General features: G+C 41.3%; 1 protein-coding gene across 2 annotated transcripts in view; it reads right to left on the bottom strand.

The window, feature by feature from the left end:
• The window catches only part of GNAL (G protein subunit alpha L), a 642,487-nt gene that overhangs the window by 144,338 nt on the left and 470,725 nt on the right, over positions 1-27,424 (bottom strand). For both annotated transcript variants that reach the window (XM_069219747.1, XM_069219748.1), the window contains exon 5: positions 22,689-22,786. In XM_069219747.1, the coding sequence (XP_069075848.1) occupies positions 22,689-22,786 (98 nt within the window). The remainder of the gene's footprint in view (positions 1-22,688; positions 22,787-27,424) is intronic.

Below are 27,424 nucleotides of genomic sequence, written 5' to 3'. Positions count from 1 at the left end.
CTTTTGACCCATTTTGCCAAAGGAAAGGAAGTTGCCTAATAATTATGCACACCTGATATAGGGTGTTGATGTCATTAGACCACACCCCTTCTCATTACAGAGATGCACATCACCTAATATGCTTAATTGGTAGTAGGCTTTCGAGCCTATACAGCTTGGAGTAAGACAACATGCATAAAGAGGATGATGTGGTCAAAATACTCATTTGCCTAATAATTCTGCACTCCCTGTATACATTACGTGCTTAGTATTATGTGAACAGACACTCCTCAAATAAATTTTGCAAGCCGCGCAAGAAAGTAATCACAGAAAGAACTGGCGAAAAAGTAACTTCTATGTAGAGGACAGAAGGAGTGTCAAAGTTTATACGCGCCTGGAGTGATTACTGGAAGAAAACAGTAAATGTTTACTCTTCTGAGTATGCGCACTAAGTGAATCAATGATTAGGGATATGCTCCTGCTAGAGCAATAGTGTCACAGTCCAATGAGAAGGCATGCTGCGGCACCTGACGTACCCGACAGCAAGCCAGGGTCATATCGGATCTAGCATGGATGAAAGACCACAGCTACATTTACATCCCTGTAGAGGCAGTAGTAGAGTGAACAGAACTGGATAACTGGAGAAAACCACTCAAAGAATCCAGACCAGGAAACACGCATATAAATACGCCATGTGATGTTAATCAGGGTAGTATAAACACTACTAATAAGCAGTTGATGTTCATATTTACCCCCAACAACCAAGACCCTTGGGAATCAAGACATCCTCAATTGAGGCAACATTTTGCTCTTATTGCTAGGCCTACAAGACATAAGATCAAATGTTCTGATAACTGTACGCTTTGTTCAATCAAATAAGGAGGGGGCGGGGGAATCATCATATACAGTATGGTGCAGTGTAAAGATAAATTAAATTCTGAACCACGCAAACCTGATTAAAGCATGGGGTGTTCGTATAAAAAGTCACCAAAAATTTAATCCGACCCACTCATTTTTCTAGCCTAAATATACCAGAAGGTTAGTAAAAGTCCAGCCGAAGGACAAATCCAATCTTGAAAGCTGCAATTAGTTTTTACCAACCTCTTTCATCGAAAGACAACTTGACTGACATGAAGTTCTGGATTGCAAATAGTTTACCATGAAAACAAGTTTCTACAATTGCAGACACTCAACCACAAATACTGTAGTTCCCCAAGTCAAATCGTTGATTATCTGCCATCAAAAAGACCTTCATTAGCAGAGCAACTAGTAAACTGGGTATAGGAGAAACTCAAAAATTTCAATCCAGTAACTGGATCAAATACACATTTATAAATTAGGAGCTGGAATATAGCAGGCCTAAAGGTAAAAATGGAGTACAAAGACTGGCTGTTCTTTATAAAACAGGACATTTGCTGTCTGCAAGATACGTGGGCCGTTGATGCCATTGATCTTGATGGATACTTAATGTATTTTTCAATTGCCAACTAACAACAAAAGGGCAGACCGACAGGAGGCTTGACTATCTGGGTAAGAACACTGTTGGTTGCAAATGCCGAAGTGACTCATACCATATTAAATAAGAACATACACATCATTGACCCAAGAAGCAAGGTGTGGCCACTATTTTCCACCAGGTGGATAGGCCAGGACTAAGTCTGATGTATTGCTATTTAAAGACCACCTCATGGCGGAAAGATTGGTAGACATATCAAAGACACCATCAGACGGTACACATGCATGGCCTAGTACTGCTATAAATGACTGCATATTGTTTTATGGTTACTTTAATTAAACATGCATTTGCAATGCAACGGGGCTCACGTTTGCTCGAGTTAGAGCTATTACTGTTGTAAATTCTTAACTGCACTTTTCTTGCCACATAAATTGAAAATGTAAAGTAAAACATTTGACTTAAGTCAATTCAAAGCGCCACGACCGCCATGAGAGTGAGCGTGAAGGAGAGACAAAGGGAAAAAGAAGTTTGCTCGCAGTCAAACATTTCGGCGAACATGCAACTATCCATGTATTAGGGTCGGACGGTCCGCAAGGCATAACAAAACCGCCCCAAGGCAGGACAAACAAATCATTTACCAATGTCAAATGGAGTTTTGAAGGGCAAGCCCACGAATGTGTGAAAGTGATGGGCGTGAGGTGGGCATGGTTAAAAGCCTACATAGATACCAACACGTTGGAAAAGTAGTGCTTGGGGGCTGCTAATGTCACGACTCACGTGCTGCTTGCGCCTGGAATCTGCAGATCTCGTGGCGTGGATCTTGAGTGTTCGGCTTTGGCCCAAAAAGGGGCGACTCTTTCTGGTAGCCACGGTGCTGTAGGCAATGGAAATGCCAAGAACAGACCGTGACCTTCAGAAAATAGCGCCAGAGGGAAAAAAAACCTTCCAAAAAAGGGGAAAAAACCTCCAACAGAATGACTCCTGAAAACAAGAACAAAAGAACAGGAATCAAAAAGAACTGAATTCAAATAGCACAGAATTGGCGAATTCCAGAACCAAAAGGCAAGGAAATCAGGAGCGAAGACACCATCTGAACAGAAAGTGTTGCAGCGCAAAGAAGAGAAGAAAACACCGCCCTTAAATACCAAAAAACAGGAAGTGACCCACAGGAAGAAAAAGGACACCATTTTAGATAGGGAAAAGTAGATAGAACAGAATAGAGTAGAACCCATAGAGGCTAGGGAATGAAGAATGCTGGGAAGAAAAAGGTAACCTGGGAAGGGGGAAAAGACAAAGGAAAGTACAGCAAAAACCCAAGAAAAAAGAAAGAAGAAAAAGAAGAAACAAGAACAGGTAAGAGGGGTCAGGAGACCCCAAAAATGCAGAGGGAGAGAGCAGTGCGAGGCCCCATGTAAGGTCTGGGGCCTCGTAAAGAACAGGAAAGGCTCGGGCGCGCCGCGTCTAAGAAACGCGATGCGCGGCCCGAGCCGAACCGAACGCCCGGCTTGTGCCGAACACTCGGCTCGCGCCGCGCAGTGCGGCGCGGCGCGACAGCTAAGCTCAACTTAAAAATGAATCCCTTAATGCCGGATCACATGATAATCGATGAGGATACTGCATGGAAAATCCCTTTACCACTTAAGAGCACTGCACTAGCACAAAGAAAGGCTAATTTATTTTCGAAGGTCTAGTCAAGGGAGGGCATGCACCCATTGAATGGCCAAACTCAATCAGAAATTCACTTTTAGAGCTGGATATACCCAAAGTACTATTGATTATATGGCGATTAACATTGAAGCATAGCATCTTGTTGTTGACATGAGAGTACACAATAGGAAAGAAAGTGATCATGACCCTCTACTCCAGCATATAGTGCACCCAAACCTGTATTCTTCTGTTTCTAACTCAAAACAATTTGCAGGTGGCCAAAACATTGCTCTGAAATCAAACAGGAAGAACATTGTCGGCAAGGACGATAAATGTGATCCAAGGATTTACACATCTAGCACTAAATGGATGGCCTTCTAAACCTCTGTTTTAACTATGGATACAGATTTTGGGGAGTTGCAACTGTAAACATTTGAAGAGCTATTGGTACAGAGGGCTGCGATCAGAAAAAATAAAACTCATGTTATTCCTGAATATTCTTCTATAGTCTGCCTGCATTGTTATGATGCGGAATGCTTAAAGCTAAAAAGGCTAATGCCTTCAGCCATGAAAAACGGATGTCTGATCAATTACAGCAAACAGCTTTTCTACAACACTAGAAAGCAGTATAAACATTTGATAAGGTACAAAAAATACCATTTGCAAAAGCTTTGGCACGCTCTGCTTGATGCATTAACGCACAAATTTCAAGAGAATCTGGAAAACTGTAAGATAAGGTGAGGGCCCACTGAAGAAAATAGAATTGAATCTAAGCACACAACCCTGGATAAATTGCTTTACAATTCTTTACCGGCATGAATGAGACAATATATCGCTAAGAATAAACAGCTTAGCTGCACAGAGTCAGGTTGGGGCAGGAAATAATAATACCTCAAAGAAATTATTACTACTAAAACAAAACTCTGGAAAAAGTGTCCTGAAGGCAAACATGAAGGAAAACTCAAAATTAAAACATCAACCTCTTGACCATCCAATAACCATCTCAATCAGTCCAGCTAGAGTTTCCTCACATTAACTCATTTTGGGGCAAACTGGTGAATTTACCAAAAAGGAAGTTGTTCAAGCGATTCAAGCTCAAAAGCTTCGCAAAGCTACTGGACTAGATACAATTCCAACAGGTGTCTACCGAAACAATCTAACTATGGTCAACTATACTAACTCAGTCATTTCATAATATATGGTCCTGAGAGGAGATACCACTCAGAGTAAATCAATAACTGTCACTACACAAGAAAGGGTGCAGATATCCCCCAGAGAATTATCAACCAATTTCACTGCTTGGTGGAGTGGGAAAATTCTTTGGGAAATTATTACTATCTCACTTGGACCAGAAGAAAAAGATCTAATATCTCTGTGCCAAGCAGGCTTTAGCAGACTCCAGAGCACAGTGGACCACGTAATTAAATTAAATCTCATCTGCTCAAAGTATATATCCCTTATAAAGTTGTCTCTATACTTAGTGTTCATAGATCTCAATTCAATAGTATTGATTGACCTACACTATGGTAAATCTTAAAGGAGCTGGAAGTATTGGATAAGCTGCTAAAGCTACTTATTGCACTGCACTCTGGTAATACCACTCAGGTGAAGTACAGCATCAGAGGTGATTACACTGCAGAGGTCAAGCATGTGTGTGTGTGTGTGTGTTAGTGCCAACATTATTTGTTATATAAAAATGTTGTGAAATCATTACCCAACTTCCAATGAGACATGCTCAAAATGGACTCAATTCAAATTCTGATCTTTGTGGAGGAAAATTAGGATTATATTTCACTAGCACCAGTAAAGTAACGGATCCATATTTGGTCCAAAGAGGAGTTTGTTTCATAAAGAGCCACAATATCTGGCACTACCGTTAATAAATACTACAGTTCATTACCATGGTTCACCCATATATCAAATGTCCTCTAAAATATCAGACTGTAAGACCTCTGGCTCTATCTGGAAACTATTACAAAGGCTAGCCTTGATTTGGTTACGCTGGCATAGGGCTGCATGTAAATCAAAGAAATCTTCCCAGTGGAGAAGAGAACGCTACTTAAAATTTCATTTGGGAACCCTGCCAGTAGCTTCAGTAACCAAAAGACGGGCATCAAACCCTGAAAAGGGAACAGATCTGTGCCATTGTTCCTCGGGAGGTTCAGAAACACCCATTTTCTCCTGCTGCGCTATCAAACATGAACGTTATTCGGAAATACTGCTTACGTCCATTTTTTCTTAAGCACCACACAAAGAAATGTAACGAAGCAGAAGAACATTGCATGAGATCAGATGATTTAAAACAAAAAAATATATATAGTTTGGGCTGACTCCTTTTATATTCATGCAGCATGAACAATAAGAATATGAGCATAGGAAACCTTGAAAATACTCCTAAAATTATATGTGAACCCAAAGGCCTAGATAAGCATGCCATCTGAACGTTCTCCAAGACAACTACTGGCCTAGAGCTAGCATTTTCAAAGTTTCTGCAATGACCAAAGCAAGAACTTGCTATGAACTCAACAATTTCCCAGGTTAACATCGAAACAACCTACAATTGTGGCCTACAGAGATGCGCCACTGGGAACAGTACTGTTCCACTCCTGCCACCGTGTGAAATTATGCTATCCGTCTAAGGGGGTCAATACTCTGGGCAGGATTAGCGCACTCACACTTTATATTTGAGAAGTTTTTGCAATGTCTTTAACAAGTGATCACTTTGATCCCACGTAACCCTCATCTGGGCCTGTATCACAAAAATGTTGCAAAAATAGGTAACTCTTCTAGACCAATGTTGAAAAACAAACCGTGGGGTCTTTTCTGAGATACCTCCAAAAGAGAAATGTTTTGCTGGTAAAGGTGCAATTGTGAAAATCACTTGAAAGGTAAACATGGAGGGAATTATTCCCCTCCTGCACCCTAAAGAAGAATGTTTAACCACCTTTCTGCCATTTGTTGACTCTGGTGGGGTAAGTCAGAGGGTAGGGCTAACGCACTTTCACTTCATGCTCTAGAGCTATGGTATAAAAACTAATCACGAGGACCATTTCGAGATATTCCAATCGGGAAAATATCTTTAAATGAGGAAGCTTTGCTGCTATTATAGAACAACTGCGAGGATCATATGAAAGGTTAACATAGAGGGAAGTACTAACGCGCTTGCAACTCAACCGGAGAAAGTTCACTCCTCTGCTTATATCTCGTGTATCAATTTGTTGGCCTCCGTGGGGCGAAGTTTGAAGGATGCACTTTGTTTTTAGATCCATGTTACTAAAACAAATCATGTTATCTCGAGATATTTCAGAGGAGGAAGTTCCTTTTTGTTGCGAAATTTAGTGCTTCTGTGAGGACTGTTTGAGGGGCCATTATCGACGGACGTTCTAACGCGTTCGCACTTTATTTTAGACGCCAGAAGATGCCCTTTATATGAAAGCACTTTGTTCCAGTTGTTTTCAAGTGCAATAAAAGGCGGAATGATTAAGGGGCACACTTTGGGGTGGGGGGTGGGGAGCTAAACTCTGAGGTCGAGGTTAACATATTCGCAACTACGTTTATAAGTGTTTATGATGTTTTAAGCATATAATGCGTTTGAATTGAATCAACCCCTTTTATAGATTTACATTGTAATAATATATTATGCCGCCCTGTCTGAGATATTTTAATGGAGGAAGTCGTCTTTGTTGCTAATTTAGTGTAATATTATGTTGATTGTTCGAGGGGTTAATATTGAAGCAAGCTTTATGCATTAGCATTTTATGATCATAAAACGAGCAGCACTTAAATACTATTGACTATTTTATGCACAAAGTGACCACAGGGTATCATATAGGTTTAGCTTATTGTTTAGTTGAGCTTTATTATGAAAATACACACAGCTATTCCTTGGATGATCATCTATAATTTTCAAATTACTAAATTCTAGTGACTGTTTATTATATGCGATATCTGAGTTACCTGTGAATTTTAAGTATAAAAGATGCGCTTTTGACTGTGCTGTTAAGTGCTGTGGCCTGCTATGGCTTACAACAATGAAGATTTGATGCCATGAAATAAGCTAATAAAGACTTAGGAGGTGAAAAAGGTAACAAGGATGGGCAGTCTGGTCCCATGAAATCTTAGAGATTTTTTTGGTAAATTTTTCAATGGAAAAAATACTGCCCTCCATGTTTTCTGAGGATTCCACCATCCAGGTCCTGTGCTTTACAAGAGATGCTGCTAAGAGGCTACATATGTAAACCAGATATTGGTTCCTGATCGAAATCTTTAAAACGTTGTGTTTTGTTCTCCCATGTACCCAAGAGTGAACAGTTTAGTGTTTAGACTGAAGTAAAGATATGAGGAGTAATTATTATTGATGCTCTATCGCCCAATGGAGACAATCATGTTTCTCCCTCCTACTTTCCTTATGACCCCGTCTCCTACAGTAGAGGCTAGTTTTGTTGCTGTACTGGTTAGATTTTGAATTAAGAGATGAAAGGAATACAAATGCTGATGGGATAGGCGCAACTCTTGTAAATGGCTTCTCTTAAAACTCAGGCTACACAAGCCAAATTATTATAAATGCACTGAGAATATTATCCTTACACTAAGGTTAATAAAAGCATTACAATACAAAAATACAAACAAAACTACCAGGAAATAAAAACATCTTTTCCCAACAGTCTGACATTTCTCAGCTTAGCCACGGGAGCCTGGAGTATGTGACAATAACAATCTACATTCATAAAGCATTTACAAAATACTTGCCCTTCAAACAACCCGACAGCAGTCTCTACAACACAAAACATGCCATCTATTGTGATTAAGCCAAACACAGTTGTGTCAATTGAGACATAGGGGTATTAATGATCTTTAGAACATGGGTCTAGGAGCAAAAATGCAGACCTATTTTTAAGCACTGCTATGCTCTCACCCGAGAGCGAGAGAGAGAGAGAAGATGAACAAGCAAACAGCACCCTGGGAGGCCAAAAACCTGATTTACAAAAAAATACAATGTCACAAAGAAATGTGACTCATTGTATTTAAGAAAGAAGTAAGTCAGATGGACCCAAATAATAATATATGTACTTTCATACACAATTTCAGCTTCTTTGTTCCTTGGGTAGTATAATAGTATAAGCATTAACTGAGCAAACAATCTTATATTACCTGAGGAAGCTGAAACACTGCAGTACAGTGGTCCTTAGCCTGTGGTACAAGGACCTCTGGGGTCCCCAAGGCCTACCTAAGGGGTCCGTGACTCTTGGATTGCTGCCGTGCTGCACTCCTGCACCACCCCTTGAAAGAACTGGCATGATACTTGCCATGCCCAAACCTAAATCGGATTTATTTTGGAAAGTTATGTGCAGATTTGTTTAATGCTGTCAAGGGATTTATATAAAACAAGAAACAGCTTTTCAATGGAACTTCAGATATACCTACTACTTCATGCGGGTTGACGTTTTCTGCTCGGATGGGCTTCCTGAGGGGAAACAAAAATGCTGGCTGTCGGTGTTTCATCACAGAATGGAAAATTTACTTTCAGCACTCCACAAAATATATAGCAGCCATAAGCTGCTGCTCTGGCCTCATGGCCTGAAAGCATCTGTGGACACAAGCAGGAGTGGCTGCAGGAAACTAACTATCAGTACTTAAATGAAACAGCTTTTGGATTCAGTTACCTTCCAAGTTATGATGGGAAAGGTTTCAAGGTAGCCCAGTGTGAGAATACAGCAAGAGTTCAAAGTATGCTATGGCTCTGTATCACAACCGCACACCATTTGAGAAGATCACCCACAGCAGTCGCTCTTATGTCAGTGCGTCAGTTAACTGTTAGGTCTCGAGAATGAACAAGGCAACTAAGAAAGTCCACCATGCTGTCAGACATCATACAATTGCTAAGCTGTTGACAAGGAGTAAGTTTATTGTGTAACCTCTCTTAAGAAACAGTTACTCATGCACACTCCATTTCAGTTCTGTATAATGAACAGCCGCCGCTCTGTATGGTTTCTGTGCTGCTATTTGCTGGACTATGCTGAAGTGTGGTTGGGAGTGGAATAACAGAAACTTCATGATGAACAGGCCTAAACTTGGGTTCATTCTGCAGTTGAGGCACTCAATTAAATTACACTTTTTACCCACTAAGTTGAATCTCCTCCGTTAACACAAAGAAGGACTCCAGCCAAACGCTTTCAGAAAAGTGAGATGGTTAGACTGCCAACATTTGCTTAACACCCTTATACACACCTGAAGAAATTGGGTGTGAAGGCTGTAGCATTGCTCTAATTAATGTTCGAAGTCATGTTTGAAGGCACCACCTGAATGTTGGAGTACCTGGTGTCAGTTGAAGTACGAAGGTGAGAGAAGGGCCGAACCCAGGTCATGCAATCTAATTTTCAAAAACAGCTAAGAGTTTCATCAGAGCAGGGTCCCTGGTTGGTGGGGTCTGTTGGGTACATCTTGGGAGTCAGTGTTAGTACGTGAATGTCCATCCAAACCTGGAGGAAGGCCCTACTTGCCCTTAGCCAGACGGAACAGCATCGGAGCACTGGAAACCAAAGGAAAAAAATGTGACACGAAATCAGAAAATGGAAATGCTACTTTTAAAGAGAGCCTGGCAGAAGCACAGTGCCAAAACGTTGCCAAGGATCCAGAAATAAAGAATTTAGGGGAATTCCGAGGTAGAGGTTAGCAAGTGTTCCACACAAACTGGCATTGCGACAAGCTGCATAAGCAAACAACGATGCGACCATTAGCCTAGCTTTGCCAATGCACAGCTTTGCCCGGAAAGGGAAGAGTCTCACAACAGCCGCCTGACACCTGCTCCCGGTTGCAGTCGTCATTGGTGACAAGGCCTGCTTTGACTCTCTTTTAGAGTCAGAAGCTAAGGGTGTCCCCCGTGGGAGGCACCTTTTTTTTTTTTTTTACACTATCCTTGTCTGCTGCCTAAAAAGTATCCGTGGCCCACAGTGAACGGGAGCACTGACCTACCAAGTCAGCTTGGCATGCTACATATTATACCGTGAGACCTACCGCAGGCAGAGCGGCTGGGGCAGGCATAACTCAACAAACTGTTACACACATTCAACCCTCGCGTCACAAAAAAGGAGTTGTTGATAAACATACGCAATGCGTAGCGTACTCCACATTCCACACTCGCGAAAGAGGCTGCTCAGCACCAACTTTCTTTCACGAGCCTTTAAAAATTCCATTAATAGTTTTACCACTGGCTTAATCACACCGCTGACAACACAAACACACGATAAAAAGAATGAAACGTTTGGTTTAATTCTTGACAAATTGGGATAATCGTATTCTTTACCATGGTGTCGTTATTGTGAAATTTGTTTAAAACATATCAATAAATACAAGTTAGCACAGAAGTAGTATTTTGACAGATATAACCCAAGTGCTTCCTGGATATACTTCGTGGACAAAACTAGCGCCAGTGCAGGCCAAAGTAAGAGCCAGTGCTCCCACAGAGGCAGGAGCTCTATGTGCATTATTGGGGGCACAGGCAAGAGTTCGTATGTGGTGCGCCCCTTCGCCGTCCCTCTCCCCTGCATCAGGGCTTCATTGGTTGCTCCTTGCTGCAATGTTGCGTCTTCTAGTGCATGCTTCAGAGGATGCCATAAGGCCTTGGCAAAACTCCCAGCAGAATGGCTCCCAAACCATCCCGCACAGACTTTATAAAGTTTATGAGTCTCACTCGGTCATGATGTTCACTCAGAATAAAATGTATTAGTACCATTTTGAAATTAAAATTAATAAAATTAGAATTCACATACTGGGAATAACGAAAAAGAAATGGTATTATGTTCGGTTCCATGCCCGGTCTATCACTTAAGGGGTATGTGGCACTTTTTCCCCACATTGAGTAAACATAGTGGTGTGCAATGTATTCCTGAAATATATTTCATACAAAATGCTATTTTGGCTTAGGTTTACAAGAAAAAAATCACTATCATTTTGCAGCCCTAGTGTGGTGTGCAGTCAGGAGTAGCCACAGGCGGTCACATCGAGAACAATCTCAAGATCTTTCTCTAGAAAGTAGACAACATGTCCCTTCCAGGGCCTCAGGCTGGTACTGGAAAGCAGCAGCTGATGGTGTTTTTTTGCCCACACTGCAATAGATTCAAAGCATGGAATACAAAGCCGCATTTATTTACCCAGGTCTCTCGCCCCAAATCCATCCAGTTATTTTAACTCTGAGCCTGGGGGGCTTGGATTTATACTTTCATTGGATTAGCCTTGAAGGTCCACGACTCTTAGAAATGATAAAATGGTTGGGATTAAGTGGAGGGTTATCACCAACATTTCTCGGTTTCCGTTAAGTAACGATTAATACTGACATAATTATACATAGTGTAGATGGTGTTGCTATTACCCAAAGTAACCGTAGTTACATTGGGAAGGATGATTTAGCTTTGAAGATCATTTAAATTGTGATCTGCAGATTTCACCACATGTCATCAGCAAGCACTTAAACTAAGTCAACTTGTTATTTTAGGGAAATAAGAGAAATTACCAAGCATGAACCTGCTAGAGTAGAACATCTTTCTGAACCTCATCCGTTCTATCAGTCATCTAAAGGTGCACGCCTACAAATGACCGACAATTAAGCAATGGGAGGCTCATTACAAACTTTTTATTTGTACATCAGTGAAAATCTGGCAATATGTCCCGAGCCATGTTATCTTCCTGTTCTCAGGAATGACGTTTGTGGGCACAGGTAGACTTATCAGGCCTCATCCGTTGGAACTAAAGTGCTAGGTGTTTCAGTGGGTCTTAAGCAAACACCTCCTGAAAGAAGTGCCTTCCTTTTCAGTAGGTTTAAGACAGTTCTGGGCAACTTACATAACTTTCTGTAAAATGTAAAGTCTCAGGAAAGACCGCTCCCACATATTCTGGTATTTCCTATTTTAGAACATGCTCCTTCGCTGGAAACTGTTTATGAAATATTCTCTCTCTCCGCTCCCCCTTAATCTACTTGGGATCATAGTTCTTGTCCCCCAACTCTTTCCCCTTCTGAAGGCTATAGATACAGCTACCAACCAGATGATAGTATTGTAAGAAAGTCCTCTGAATTTAGCACTTACATAACTGTGGAAATTATATTGTTCCAGTTAGGTGCTCTGAAGACTAAATTATGGTGACCACATGTTTCACTGCTTACAGTGAGGAAGCCAAAAGGACAACAAGAATTAGATTACTTAACTAACTACTGGTTAGTGAAAACTGTGTATTAACTCATAGAAAGGTTTGACCTAAAACTTCAGCTCCTCTCTTTCTTCACCCCTCAATCTTAATTAAACATACTTGACACTGCAACACTCATTTCTGGGCCATAATCTCCTTATTATACTACCACTGTTTGCCCTTCCATGCTAATAAGCAACATTTTTCCGACTGGTGTGGCATGGGCAACTTTCACACAAGCAAGATACACATGCAAAGTCCTTTGGCCTCATAGCTTTTGAAGGCATAGACTGCCACATTAATTCTTCAAGGTGTCAATATGTAGGACCCTCTTTACTAGGACTGCCAGGCTTTCTCTGGTAGTGCATTTTTCCAGCAAATGGGAAAGTCTAGTGAGAGGGTCGGAATGAAATAAAGGTAATAAGCACAGTGGGGAGAAGGGGAAAAGCAGTACACAAGGGAGCCAGCAAAATGGATCTTGGGGGTGTTTGGTGAGGGAAAAGCACAGAGAGAAAGTACACATGGGAGGGAGACAGCACACAAGGGAGAGAGAAGCAAAGAGTTTGGGGGACTGGTATTTAGTGGGGAGAAACACACTAGGTGGGAAACCTGTAAAAAAAAAAAAGTTATCATTGAGTGCTTAACAAAAAAGCTATACAAGTAGTTCCCTAAAAGTGATTGGTGTAAGGATACAAGTCAGTTAATCAAAAGGACTCTGAAAGAGGCAATGTTCCAGGGAAGGCAAGACACTGAATAAGAAGCAAGCAAATGAGTAACTAAGTCAACCAATGGCAAGCAAAGAGCTGACCCTAAGCCTACTATACGTTTTTGGTATGGTGCTTTCACCTACAGACAGCTAAAAAGCTGCCTGTAGACAAGACCTAAAAATCACCATCCTTTTAAGGACAGTTGGGTAATATGCAATATGGACTTATACTCACTTTGATATGAAGTACATGGGCATATACGTGTTTTATTGGGATACTTGGACTTATGAAATTGTTAAGTGAAAAGAAGCCAGTGATATTCACATAAGGGTGAGGAGCTCTTTCCATCACTTACTTTTGAACAGTTGTGCTTTTCAGTTTAGATTATGTTATCTGCAGTTTTGTCTTAAAAGTATCAATTTTGATTATTTTCGATGTTGCGAACTAACGCTCACGTGACTGTGAGGTGTGTATTACATATTGCGTGATTTCTCAGTTTTAAGGGGCCTCATGATCATTTGAAGTGTCATCTGCTGTGTGATTTACAATAATTTCTTAACAACTACACTGGGAATAAGGCCTTTCTGGCCATGTCGGTGCCCATGCTTGCCTATGGATTTCCAGGCTTGCCCACCTCTAAGGAACCTTTATACATGAAATAGTTCACTGATATGCATGCTACACATCACAGGCATGTATTTCAAATTTGTGTTTTGCTAGAGTTGTAGTTTTAGCCTACAACCAGTGTTATAGACACCAGTGTGGTTGTGTTACTGAACTCCCCACCTTTACAGAAGCATTAACTGTACTGACAATTGGTGATACATAGGATTAAAATACCCTTGACCTCAAAGAAGATTAATTAAATTCTACTGGTCTAAACAAATTAGGGTCATGCTGGACCATTATATTTAGGTTTGTTACCTTTTTTGCAGAGATGAACATTGAAACCTACTTTAAAAAGGAAAACTAAATTTATTCAATATAAGCACAGAAATTTGAAAAAAAGTCCCAGTGCAGGTTGGTTTGGTCAAATTAGGAAATGTGATTCACTTGCGACTTCAAGATCCAATAAATCTACAAAGAGTGCAAAAAAATATTTAAATAGCTAGTCCTTGCACACAATGATGACTGTCCACATATCAATAACTACTCCAGACATTGGGATTGAGTGCTTCAAGTAAGAAGAGTAAAGGTTTCTTAATTGCCTTTTAGATCCAGATCAAAAAGGCGATTTATGCTTATTTTTAAATTGCTGGCTTGGAATTTAGGTGTCAAATTACCAAAACATTTACTAAAGGGGATGATGTAAAATCTTGCCAGGAGGTATAAAAATGTTTTCTGAACATAAAGGACAGTGGAAATCAATTAAAGCAAGTTAAATTAAGGGAGCCTGCAGACATAATTTTAAAGTTAAACCGACTTTAGAGATAGTAGGAGTTATATTAGCAGTATGATGGAGATACAAATTTGTTTTTTTGTACTTTATATTGGTTTTTATTTTTAAAAAAAACCACACACACAAAAAAATATTGGTATTGTGATAAACCACAGACTTTAATCCATAGATGAAAACACATTGAATTTGCAACCTGTTACATTCATCAGACAGGTCACTCATCAAGTCAATTTTCTAGGCTTCTTAACCCATTATAAAAAGGAGTACGAATGAGGGGAAAATGACGGGGCGTTATACCATACACTATATTTCAAAGCAACTGCTTAGAAGAGACTTTCAAAGGGGCTGCAGAATCAGTGATAAAGAACGCAAGGAGCATTATATTGATAAAGGGATCATGTGTATACAATTTTAATAACTTAATTAAATTTCTTAAGTGCACTACTGCACTGGAGCACATTACCGCATTTTACAAAAGGACAACGAACAGTTATGTAGATAAAACAATATGAAATACAATGAAATATACATTGCACCTGATAGGTAAAGCACTGGACTAAGATTACAGTTAAATCAAGTGTCAACCATCCTTTTGGTTTATTTCACTCTCGATGGGCAACAATTAGTTGAGTTGAAGTTTTAGAAATGTTGATAGAGAACAGAGTATGTTGGGACCTTAGATCAGCAGAGGGAAAGTTCCTCCCTGATGATGTTGTACCACAGAAATTTTCATTAGATGCTTGGGAGACTTTAAAATATTTTACGCTGTGATCATGTGCTGGTTTGTTTAAACAAACGTCAATCACAAATCACTTTTTAATGAACCAAATACCAGCAATTTCAATTTTAAAATCATAGAAAATATTTCCAAATTCTATTACTTTAAAGAACAAATGTATGGTTTTAACATGAGTGAGTAAACACATGCAAATGACAGGCAACCCCTAAAAGAGACTCTCAGTAGACAAGTCGCTGGAATTTTTACTTGAAGTAAACACAAACAGTAATAATACAAATATATAAGAAATGCTCACTGAAAGCCCTTTATGTAAACTGACATAAGTGATTAACACTCAAAGGTTCCCCTTGGGGCCCTCGAGGGTGTAGTTTTAGGCACAACCACTGTGATGAGCCACTGAGGTGGCATGTTCATGGAGTGGGTGTGGGTTCGTGCCAGTCTGTGGCTAAAAAGCGATGGTGGGTTAAGGGCCTTGGCTTAGGGCATGTTGTCATAGAGCGGCCTCTTCTCCCTCCCCCAAATATACAAATATAGGTTTTTACAAATAAATTCTATGTGCTGAAGACGATGCAAAACATGTAAGGGCTACTGTGGAGATGCAGAGCCTCTGGAATTTAGCTGGAAGCCTACCTTTACGTAGGTGTTTCCAGCTCACCTTTTTGCCATGTGCTACTGGCTCTTCACCTTGTCCTTCGGTTAAGAACCAACATCATGTGACATAACAGCACCATGAGCCTGCAGGCCTGCTCTGACACATCCATCTGCTCACTATCCTGGCTGCCCCTCTTCTCCTAGTTACTTTCACAGCTACCCAGATTATATTTGAAATCAACCCTCTCTTCCACGCGCCCCTTCGTCTGTTATCAACATAGCCCTTCCATGATATATCTCAAAGTCACTTCAGAAAGGAAGCATTCATTACCCAATGCCCTTCACATTATCAACCACTGAACAATTCTAATTAGATCTTCCTCTCAAATGATTAACTTCTACTTAAAATTGTTTTCTCTACCTATTCTTCCTCCGTCCGTCTTTAGTCTTGTTTCTGATCCGGTGCCTCTTGTGCACTCTATAGATGTGGGAAATTTTGTTTCATAAAATTTTGCAAAAAATATCAATGTGCAATTCCTGCTACCTTGAGAAAACTGATAGCCAGGGCTTACTCATGTTAAAAGCCATGTGAAATACAGAGGCTGTGACTGGTTCAAGGAGAGACTATTTTCAACTAGGCACATGCTGCTCAGGGATGGAGGGGAGTTGTGTGTTCCCTGTGGGGGTCAGAGAGGGGGGCGATAGCCCGGGGATTATATCCCCCACCAGGCCTGGCCATGTGGCCTAGGTGCCCCCATGGTCCCAGCTGGCTCCCCACCTCCTGTGGGAGCTGGCATTGCTGTCACAGAGAGGGAGCTGCTACCAGCTCCCTCTCCGAGAGCAGAGTTTCACCTGTCTCCCTGCCTGCCTCACCATAGGCAAGGTAACAGAGGAAACCTCAGGTCCCCACACCACTGTATGCTTGCTCCAGGGAGGTGGTGGTGCCCAGGACTGCGGGTGGGTCACATTGCCTCCTGCATCACATTTAACTTTAACCCTGGGGATGTGGCAGTACATAAGGTTGTCGGGGGATTGCAGCTCCCCACATAACATTTCATAAAGCCCCCAGGAAGGTGGCAGGCCCCTCTCTCCCAGCACACAACTGTATGTTTGTTCTGGGGATGTGGCAGTCCCCCGGGGCTGTGATGGGGGCAACCTGACACCCCCACATTACTTTAGGGCTGCAGGCAAGTGGTAGTCCCCAGGGCTGCGGGTGGGGCCATGCAGTCACCTGAATTACTTTTTATTAAAACCCTGGTGAGGTTCCTCTCTCTCACCTGGTCTTCTTACCCCCGCCCTCTGTATTCTCTTCCACCACCTGCATCCTGTGTTGATTCTACTCCCATCCTTTAAATTGCTTCTGCTCTCTGCGCTGCTTTGTCCCCTTTATTGTTTCTGCCATCACTTCCTCCATGTTGCTTCTGGCTCCCCACCCTCAGTGATGCTTCCCGTCCGCCTAAAGCTAAAACAAAAAAACAAAAAAAACAAAAAGGGAAAAACACATTTGCCCTATTTTTTTTTGTTTTTTTTTACTGTAAGAGATAAGGCGTACACACAGAGATAAGGCACAGTGACCAGTTTATGGTGAATGTCATACAAAATATTGAAATATACCATGTGGTAGGACACCCCAGCTCTGCCAGTCTCTCAATGGCACACACCCTATGCATGCACAAAAGCAGGGCAGGAGGCAGCACCTTCTCATATCTGGCCCCTAAAACCTGGATCGACTTCCCACAGTATGTCAGAGCCTCTCCCTCTCTTCCTGACTTTCGCAATAAGCTGAAGACCTGGCTTTTCATGTAAAGTCCTGGGGTTGGCCACAGACTTTTGCTACCATGCACCTTGATACCCTCACAGATGATTAGCGCACTACAAAAACACCCATAAAAAACAAACATTGGTATTATTTCATTTAAGTAATTAAAGGAGGCATGCGAGCTCTTGTGCTGGCTTTATCAGTTAGTAGCGTCCACTCCAGGACAAAAATTAATAAGGCGACCTCAGTTACTAAGAAAGAATACGGTGCGTTGAACCCATGAACTGAATGGTTTGTTGCTTAAAGAGCAGGTCAAAGGTACGTCTGTAAATCTGGGTTCTGGAACACAGGGGTCCAATGTAGGCACAAGAGTGAATGATCCAGTCACACTAGATAAGTTCACATACCATGACGGTACATATGGCTCGTCCCCGAAGTCCGTTATCATCCCCACATTCTGGCGTGAACCTAGCTTTAATGGACCTAGGTAAGAGTAAAGGACTAAACTTGCTTTGCTGCGTAAATGTAATGACAGGATAGAAGGTGATTGTACAAACTGTGCTGTAAAATTACATTTATGCAAAGTTCATCAACTCACCCGTTGTAGAGGAAGAAGAAAATAATTAGCTTTATAGTTTCTGTACCTTCGAAATATAAGATGGAGACATAACGTGCTTTACACAGTTTCATACCAATGTATGTTTTGAGCATCTTAAAGATTTATTTGGTTAAAGGCTAGCTCTGCTGCTTGGGAACGCTGCTTATTCGGAGCACGACATTTGTACACACAACCACACTATCTGCGGAAGGAAAACCTTTTTAGTGGCTCATGTAATTTTGCGATACAGTTACGGACTGATTTGATTAGCAAATAAGGATTTGCATCTTTTTCTGTTCCGTCCCAAATTCTTTTTCACCCTGGTTAGCTCCCCAGGTGATCCTCTGAGCATGAAGGAAGCACGCAGAAGGGTTTAATGAAGACACACACACCCGCCTAAAGCAGTAGCTCTACCAAACGCGATAAAAACGAAAGGGCAGAGAGAGAGGCCGGTAACTATAAACATAACTATAAACATATTGTATTTGAATAATGCAGCTTAAAAGGCATCTCTACAGTAAAGTGACTGGTTAAGCTATATAAGGAGAAAATGCCTAACCTCGTGGGCGACACTCCACATGACTGGTGCATGGAGAATAAAGGGGGCAATGAGAAGATATCGCAACAGGGATCAAAAATTTAAATACACAACAAACATTCTGGTGATTGTAAGTGATGGAGAAGTTGATTAAAGAGAGCCTTTTTTCTTTCTGTGAATTGGTCGGGTACTATGAGGGATAGCAAGAAACCCGTGGTGGCCAGAGGCGACCATCCCTTTGGGATTTGACAGCTCAGCTGTCAACCCCCCTTTATGTGATCAAGAGAAAAAGCTTTCAGTAGGAGGGGGAGGGAGCTTAGGCTACACTCAAAAACTGATTTCCTGAGCACAGCATCTGAGTGGGCAGAAAAGGTGTGTACTTTCACTTTTTGCCTTGTGGGAGAACGTAAGCTCTATAAAGCACACATGAGTTGGCTAAGATGGCAAGCCAATGACCAAGGTCCTAGACCAGATCCACTTAATATGAATAATTACAATAAAGGCAAACAACCTGGCAAGCTTATTGTGAAAAGCATGTTAAAGTCAAAAAAACATCTAGGGGTGGATTGTTATTCTCTGTAGTAAAGCCAGCACAGAGGTATTTTGAATGTAATATCCCTTGTTAAGCCCTTTTAATAGAAGTTGTAGATTGTTTTGCCAGCTGTATTTTGTAATTTTACAACAGTAAAAACGATTGTTGCTCTATTAATTTCTCTTCAGTATGCAAGTGTTGGTTATGATCTCAAGTCAATGGTAATAGCTGTAGGCCTTTTTGGTTAACAGGGGAAGCTTAGGTCAGCTTCCATAAATGTCATGTTTATTATGAAACGTTATGACAAAGCCATTAGGTTTAGCCTTCTCATTGTGAAAAGCATGTGTTGAACACCTTGGTCTTTTAAGAGTGGATTGTTACTACACTGAGCTAAAGCCTTAGGCAGTTATTTGCTTACATGGAATCTGTTGATTATTGTAGCAGACAAGGGTTTTGGTGACACTCGAATAAATGAACAAACCATGGAGATAGAAAAACTGCGCTTTGATAATCTTGGTTAGGCCATTAGAACAGATTTTTATATAACTGTAATTTTGTTGTTTTATTGTGGTATAATTGATGACTGCCTTGAGGGAAAGCTTATGCTAAATCCAATATGTCTGTAGTTGTTATGGTGACAAGCCAATGATGAAACCTATAGACCTAATTCGTCAATTGCAAAAAGTCGTTTTGGAAGCCATATGGCCAGTCTGTTTACTATGAAAGGTTTAGACAAAGGCAGTATGTATTATGCCAATGAAACACGTCAAAGCAATTGACCTTTAATGGTGAATTGTTACTGTACATATCCTGTTGACAAGTATTTTGTTAAATGAAATCTCATACATTACCTTTGTAGGTAACGATTTTACCGATGATTGAAACACTGGAATGTTGGGAGCTCCACTGAAAATGGAGTGCTCCGGGCTTACAATTGCTGGTAGAAACCTGCAGCACCAATATTCTAAGGTTTGTGTTCACAGCTGTTGCTGTGAACAAAGGCTTCATGGAGCCCGAGGAGATTTCAGTCCCCTCAGGCTCTGTTAGGCTTTTGACATTTATTAGAACATTCTCACTGTTGAATAGCCCCTTTGACAAAACCTAGAAGTGGAAGATTTGCTCTGTAAAACTTCTTGCTAGAACTTCTTCGGAAGGCCTAAATGGCTTACATTTCTTCCAGGATCTTGTAAAAAATCATTACAATACACATACATACATATTTATATATACTTAAAAGGTATTTGGGTCAATCTTTCCTCTTCCAACGGCTGGTGTGAGTGTGATTTACAGTCTTCTTCAATCCTTGACAGACTACAGCACGAGGCAATGGGTCAGCCCCACTTCAACCATCGGCTCTCTTGCACGGTTAGTTACAGCATTTGTCTGTTCATCTGTGCGCATCTGTCTGAAAATTTGTGTTTCAGTATCAGGGCTTGTGGGCCAGTGCTATGGTGTTCAATTGTTTTCCAAATATAGGTCCCCTTGTATTTCTTTCCTTCTGTTCTTTTTATTTTCGACCACACCACAGCTCCCCAGACAGCAGGGATGCTTGCTTGATACGGATTTCATCTACAGTGTACATTATCCTGCAAAGGCAGTACATCTACAACAGCCAACCATATTGGACTGACACTTTCCATAATGTATCATCGCTTTACCATTCCAAGATAGCCGACACATTGGTTATCAACACTGTAGCCATGCATGAACTAAAACAATTACACACCACTCCTATTTGCATTGCCACTGCTTGTTTCTGACACCATAGAGAGAGTTGCTGGGGCAGGGATATATGCACGACTTAAAAAGCGTAAGTTGAGAAGCGTCTTAAAAGGATCCAAATGTATTTTTTTTTTTTTTTAACATGCAGGAACTCCAGCAGCAACCTCAAAAACATCCATGGTTTACAAACACACGCAGGCCCAATGACCTACAAAGATGGTACAGGGCTTCCACGTGAGGTGGCTGTATTCAGGCTTTGTTGTCTACAAGAAACCACTTTACCGGTTGCCCAAAGAGCCTGAAAACTGAGATACACTGATCGTGTTTTAAAGCGTAGGCTTAAAATGTCGGGAGTAAATTGTGTTCAGTAAAACAAAAAGTTTTGCACATAACATGGTTTATCCACCTACGTCGACTGTGCAACAATAAGGGACCCAGACCCTGCGACATGCAAGCAGGTACATTATGAAACCAGTTAAAAACATCCAGCCCGAGCAAGTAGACAAACACACCAAACAAATAAAGCCTTTTAACAAAGAAAGCACAAAATCTGATTCTTGTCAGACACCCAAACCTTAATGAAGTCTCACCAAAACAATGGCTGCTCTGCCCACTGCACCTGCCATCCTTAGGAGCAGTCAGCGTCACGTGTTAATGTTGACAGGTAATCAGGGGAACCTTTACCCCACTGTCACATGTATGGCATTTCCCTAGTCTAGAAGACAATTCAGACTTTGAACAAGAACTGCTGTAGTAACAGTATTAAACTAAATATCTTGAAAGCTTAACCTGTGCATCAATTCCTCCAAAATGACTTCAGTTATATAGGAAGAGGTGGCGGTAAATCGGAAAATCAAACTGACTCCGCACCAATGAAAATCTGCACAAAGTTTGCATGAACCGTGAAGTGACTGCGAAGAATTACAGTAATAACAAACCAGGCGATACTTTGCTTGGAAACATTAAAAAAAATATTATTAGTCTTTAAGATGGGAATTTTTACCGATTATATTAATTACTTTATGAAGGCTTCTTTGGGGGGCTCGAACACCCTTTTGTATTCAGACACGCCAAAAAAAAACATTAATGCGCTTTAAAAATCTCCCTTAATTCACTACTTCTCAAAACATTATACAACAGAAACATTTTGCTGGAACATTAGTCAGCAAAAATGTACAATCACTTCTTTGCTGTAAAAATCTGATTTACGCATGCAAACAGACTATTTATTTATAGCCAAATTAGACACAATGTTCCATTGACACTGACATTACACAAACATTTAATAGTATTCAAGTTAAACAAATACAACTACAATATAAAAGCACATGGAAACAAATTTAAATTAGTTGACCACCCCATGCCTATATATAGAATACGTTGTCGTGCTACGTATCATTCGTGTAATTCCTTTCATTATCTTGTTCCTCACACAGCAAGCATTAATCAAACATCTTGAAACTGCAAATACAACTGCTGGAGTTCGGTTGGCCCCGCATAAGCAATTTGATACTGATGAACACTAACAAATGCCACAAAATTAACCCACAATTCACTATTAAATCTAAATGCACTGAAAGATCATCCCACAATACATTTTAACATCCTTGACCAAAACTCAGCATGTAATAGCCCCCTCATTTTTACGTACTTTCGCTCAGCCTCTACGCTAGAGAACAGGGAGTTTATGGGTAAAAGTATATTTAAGTACCCAAATGTAAAAAGCATGTGTATAATGACTTGCATGTTGTATTGAAAGTCTGAATGTTCTACCATAAAATACCATACATTTTCAACACAAAATCAAACATTTTAAAAGAAGAAAAAAAAAAAAGACTTACTACTGCGCACAGTCAATCAACTGGTATTCATTGGACCTCTCATAGCACGCCTTTACTCCATCATCATCCCACAGCTTCTGTGCATGATCAAAGAACTCCTGAAATGGTAAAAAAAAAGTCAGGATTAAGGCAACATATACTTCACAGTGTAGCAAAGCTTGCTATAGTTTTCAGCGAGCAGATATTTCTCTGACAATTCAAATAAAAGACGATGCATTGGAAGGTAATATGCTACAAGTCATGGATCTCATTCCCATGTTAACGGAGCTGATATCCTACACACACCAATCAAATGAAATGCTAGTATCCCAAATATTTTTTTTACAAAAAAAAAAAAAAAAGTATTGACGACTAGCACCACAAACCTAACAATTAACTGACCACAACTCGAAGATGGAGCTCCGATGGTGACAGACAGGGAGAAGCCATATTAAAGCTGGAAACATATGCTGGATCCAAACTAAATAGCTTCGCATAAACTGATAACACAACGGTGTTCAAAGTAAACACTTCCTTTTCCTTCATACCGCCATCAAATCAATCATACGTCACTTGCCAATCAATATATTCTGACCCATCTGAGGGCCTAATTCACAAAGCGCCCCCGCAGTTGTGGCGGGTGACCTGCACTAGTGGCAGGGCACCCTCAACGGTAAACTGCTATACGGTGGTCCGGCCAAAACCAGGCCCTCAGCCGCAAAACCCCTTTGTGAATTAGCCACCGCGTGTTTTCCAAACTTTGCTCAACACTCAAATCTGACAACAGCAAAGAAATCATGGATGGGTAGCGTATGTATAGGCCACCAGTGCAATGTGCACCCAAATTCTCTCTCATTCTCTCTATCACTCTCTCCCATTCTATCTCTCTCTCACACTCACTCTAACATGCTCACATTCTTTTTCTCGTTCTTTCTCATTCTCACATTCTTTCTCATTCCCTCTCATCTTTCTCTATCATTCTCTTACATTCTCTCTCTTCCTCGTGCTCATTCTCATTCTCTCTCTCTCTCCATAAGAGTTCTGCAAAAAATGGAGCTTGGGTCTCCATTTGTTAACCTTCCTCTGCTTGTACCATGGGCTTTCAACAGAAGAAAAATTGCAGTAACTTGGTGCCAAGTGCTCTCTATGTGCTGACACTAACTATTGTGGTTGCATACACAAGTAGCATTTGTTGAAAGTTCATATCTCCCCTGTCACAAGCAGTTGGAAAAGTTGTCAAGCATCAACACAAGACATGCAGCAAACAACTTCCAAGGTAAGGTATGACCGACCACAGTAAACACAGCAGGTCACCATAAAAGCTATAAGTAACATGACATTAATCACCCTAGCACCTGGCAATCTTTTGACCTGGATTTCAAAGTGAACTTTCCCAAATATGACAAACGCCATGCACGTACATAACCCCTTTTGGCTGCCTCACGGGCAGAAGAAGCATTTTAACAATAATGTATTTACAGAATAAAGTGCTCCTATATTGTCAACTCTACACAAAAGTTGATAGGCTAGCAAACGTGACCCATTACACATGATCAAACCCATAAAAGTCTATGCGATCAAGGACACATGCTAACAGGAGCACCATCAGCCAATCCTTTTATTAAGCAAACAATGCTCTGGATTATGGGAATTGTATTTTTATTTTCCCAATAGTAGGGAGGAGTCTAGGAGTCTCTGCCGAAGAATGTTCTTGGCATAAGAGAAGCACAGCATTGTTCCGTCAGGAAATATTTACTAAAATAAAGACTGTGCCAAAGAGCTCCTACTTCGAAGAGCCTCAAAGGTAAGAAAACAAACCTTTACAAGATTGATTTTGGAATCAATATCCTACTTTATTTTAACATGTTGAGGAAAACGCTTAGAATGTTATGAGGTAACATAATTTTTTCACTAGACCGCAGAAAATACCCCCCCCTCCAGAAATGATGAAACAGGTTCTCTTTACAGGTGGAGTCCAGAGATACGTGTACGAAAGGGGCTCTGTAAGGTAATCATACATCACTTTAAAGAGAGTGAGTGCACAGTCACCATGGGTTGCATGTGATACTTATGCATCAAATATAAAGTCTGTCAACAGTACACTAAAAAACTATGTAACACTTAATCACTCCCTTGTTACCAATTACCTGCAGGCATTGTGCCGTTCCGGCTTGCACGTCATTCAGATCTTCCCAGTTTCCCCATCATCATGATCTACGGTTCAGCTTTGGTCCATCACGATCTCTCTAACAGTCTCTCTCCACTTACATAATATGTTACACACAAAAGACATACCTAGTCAATAACTCATGATTACAGAGTTTCTGTGGCTACAAATTCAAAAATTTGAAAGATATACGGGTTGGTAGGGAGAGGGAATATTCACCAAAACTATCAAGGGCATAACTGAAATAAAATGGACAGTTAATTTCCGCCTCGTGCAGGAGGTCTGCACTGAATCGGCCGAGAGTAAAGAAGTCCACCGCATCACACCGAGGTAAGAGCGCAGCTGGAGTTTGCCCGGCTGAACCTCACCAACCGATGATGCACATGGGCACAGAGGTCTGTACTTCCACTCTCCCGCTTACCAAGAGTGTGGCAAGGCTCTAGCCTTTTTCACAAATATGCCAGGGCAGGGTTTACAATAATACATCATCTTTCTCCTGAAATAGTTGCGAGTATTTCTAGGTCTCTCCTTTGAGATTCAGGGGAAGCGAAGGAATACCAGGCTTTCAAGCAGGCACAAACAGATGGGGAAACTTCAAGGGTTGGAACGCTAGCAAAGCAAGCATGATAAAGAGGGTGTGAAAGGTAACAGAGCATGAAACGTTATGGTAATGAAAATAGGATGCTGGAGCAACAGGAATGAAGAGGCATGCGCTTCCATTGCAACTATCGCCCCACTGGCTGTGCCAGAAGCAGACAAATAAAATGATAAATCGTTTTCTTTTTCTGCTTCTGGCACAGCCAGCAGTGCAGGGAGGGGGCGGGGCTCTGCCACGGGGGGGGGGGCACAGGAGGTGGGGGGAGGGGAGCACCTTAGTGCGCATGTGTGTTTGGCCGGCTGTCTGAGGGTGGCCAAACACGCATGCACACTTAGGTTTCTCCAGCCTGGCTGTACACACAGACAGGCTGGAGAAACTGCACAGACCCTAGGGCTGTCTGAGTGGCAGTCACAGCCACTCAGACCAATCCTGGTGCTGCTTTCATGCAAGGTTTTGCATGAAAGCAGCCCCAGGACTGCCAGGGAGCCTGTGCTGGTGTCCCAGCATTCACTGCTGGGACACTGGAAGAAGAGGAGCATGAGGTGACAAAGACTGAGGCAAGGTAAGTTGTTTTTATTATTATAAAAAAAAAAATGTTTTACCTCGTCTCCACCCCCCTCCCCTCTCCTTGTGTTATGTGGCGGCTACCACTGATTGCAACATACATGATGGAGACATAATACTAGCTCTATCAGAGTTCTGATCGCCTACTTTAAAGTACAAATATCTACTGCTAACCATGGCAGTGCACAGAGCATGGTAACTTTCCAAATTTAGGCCCGGGATACTTTTTCATAAATGTAGGTTTCACCTTTTCAGGTGGATCAGGAAATGGGAAAAGGAACTAGGCACTGATTGGTTCTCATCTTTTGGTGCAATCAAGTGAACATTGCACTCAGGGGGTACGGTGGAGGGAGTTGCAGAGAACTCTGTGCCAACATAATAAGGGAATCCTCTGGGCCTAGGAATGAGTTTACTCTCACCATCACTGACCTGGATTCCCACCAAAAGAAAATAATTTCAATCTCATTCTTCAGCCTCCCTCATCATATGCTTCTGGTAGATCTCAAGTGGCCAATGTTTCTTGTACAGTTTGCCTATGCGCATGCTCCTCCCGATCTACAAATGATGCAAATTTGCTCCCCTTTCCACAACCCCACCACCCCGGCAACTCGCTTCCCGGACTGTCACCCATCTGCTTAGGCCCTGAAAAAAAGGTCTCAAATAACTGTGAGTGGCCCTTCAATAATTCTACACCTATCCCTGTGTTTCTGGCTGCAGCTGACTCTTCATGGTTGTTTACCAAATGGCACTGACGCTCGCTACTTGTTACACACTGCTGCACTGTCATACTGTGGCGTGTAGCACCATGGACAAACTACCACCTTTGGCTCCTTACTTTATCACAAACGCAGCAAGGGAAGGGAGACACCCTCCTGTGCAATGCCTCTGTTCAGCAGATATGTTATCAACCTCCATGCAGCTCTGATGTGATCTGCTGTCAATGAGAACACTATTAAAAGCTTCACCTTGTAGAAAATGCCACAAAAAAAGAGCGTGGGAGTTAGGGGGAAACAAAACAAAAGGAGAATACGTCAAAGATATCACTGGACTCTGCTGAGGGTTCCTTCCTAAGAGGATGACAAAGCAGGATTGGCTCAGTTGCTGAAATTGTGCTCTTACGTACTTAACTTGTTTTTTTAGTCTCTGTGCCACGCCCACTGTCAAAGGAAGGGCTCAAAGATAGGGGGTTGCTACAAGGTGTGAGAGAGCCAAGTAAAACATAAGGTTACAATGAATCAACAAGAACACAAACAACTATAAAATATAGACACTGCAAAATTAAACCCAGTCAGACCAAACTTTAAAATTAGGAAGGGAGGAAGACAGACTTTAAATATTTATATAGACTTTCGACATAGAGGTAGTCTGATTTCACTTCACTCCATCCTTCCAGAGGTCCATCAGTGTCGACAGATATTTTTCAGTACT

This window comes from Pleurodeles waltl, chromosome 2_2 (genome assembly GCF_031143425.1).
Source record: "Pleurodeles waltl isolate 20211129_DDA chromosome 2_2, aPleWal1.hap1.20221129, whole genome shotgun sequence".
NCBI lineage: Eukaryota > Metazoa > Chordata > Amphibia > Caudata > Salamandridae > Pleurodeles > Pleurodeles waltl.
This window is presented reverse-complemented; position numbering and strand designations above follow the sequence as displayed.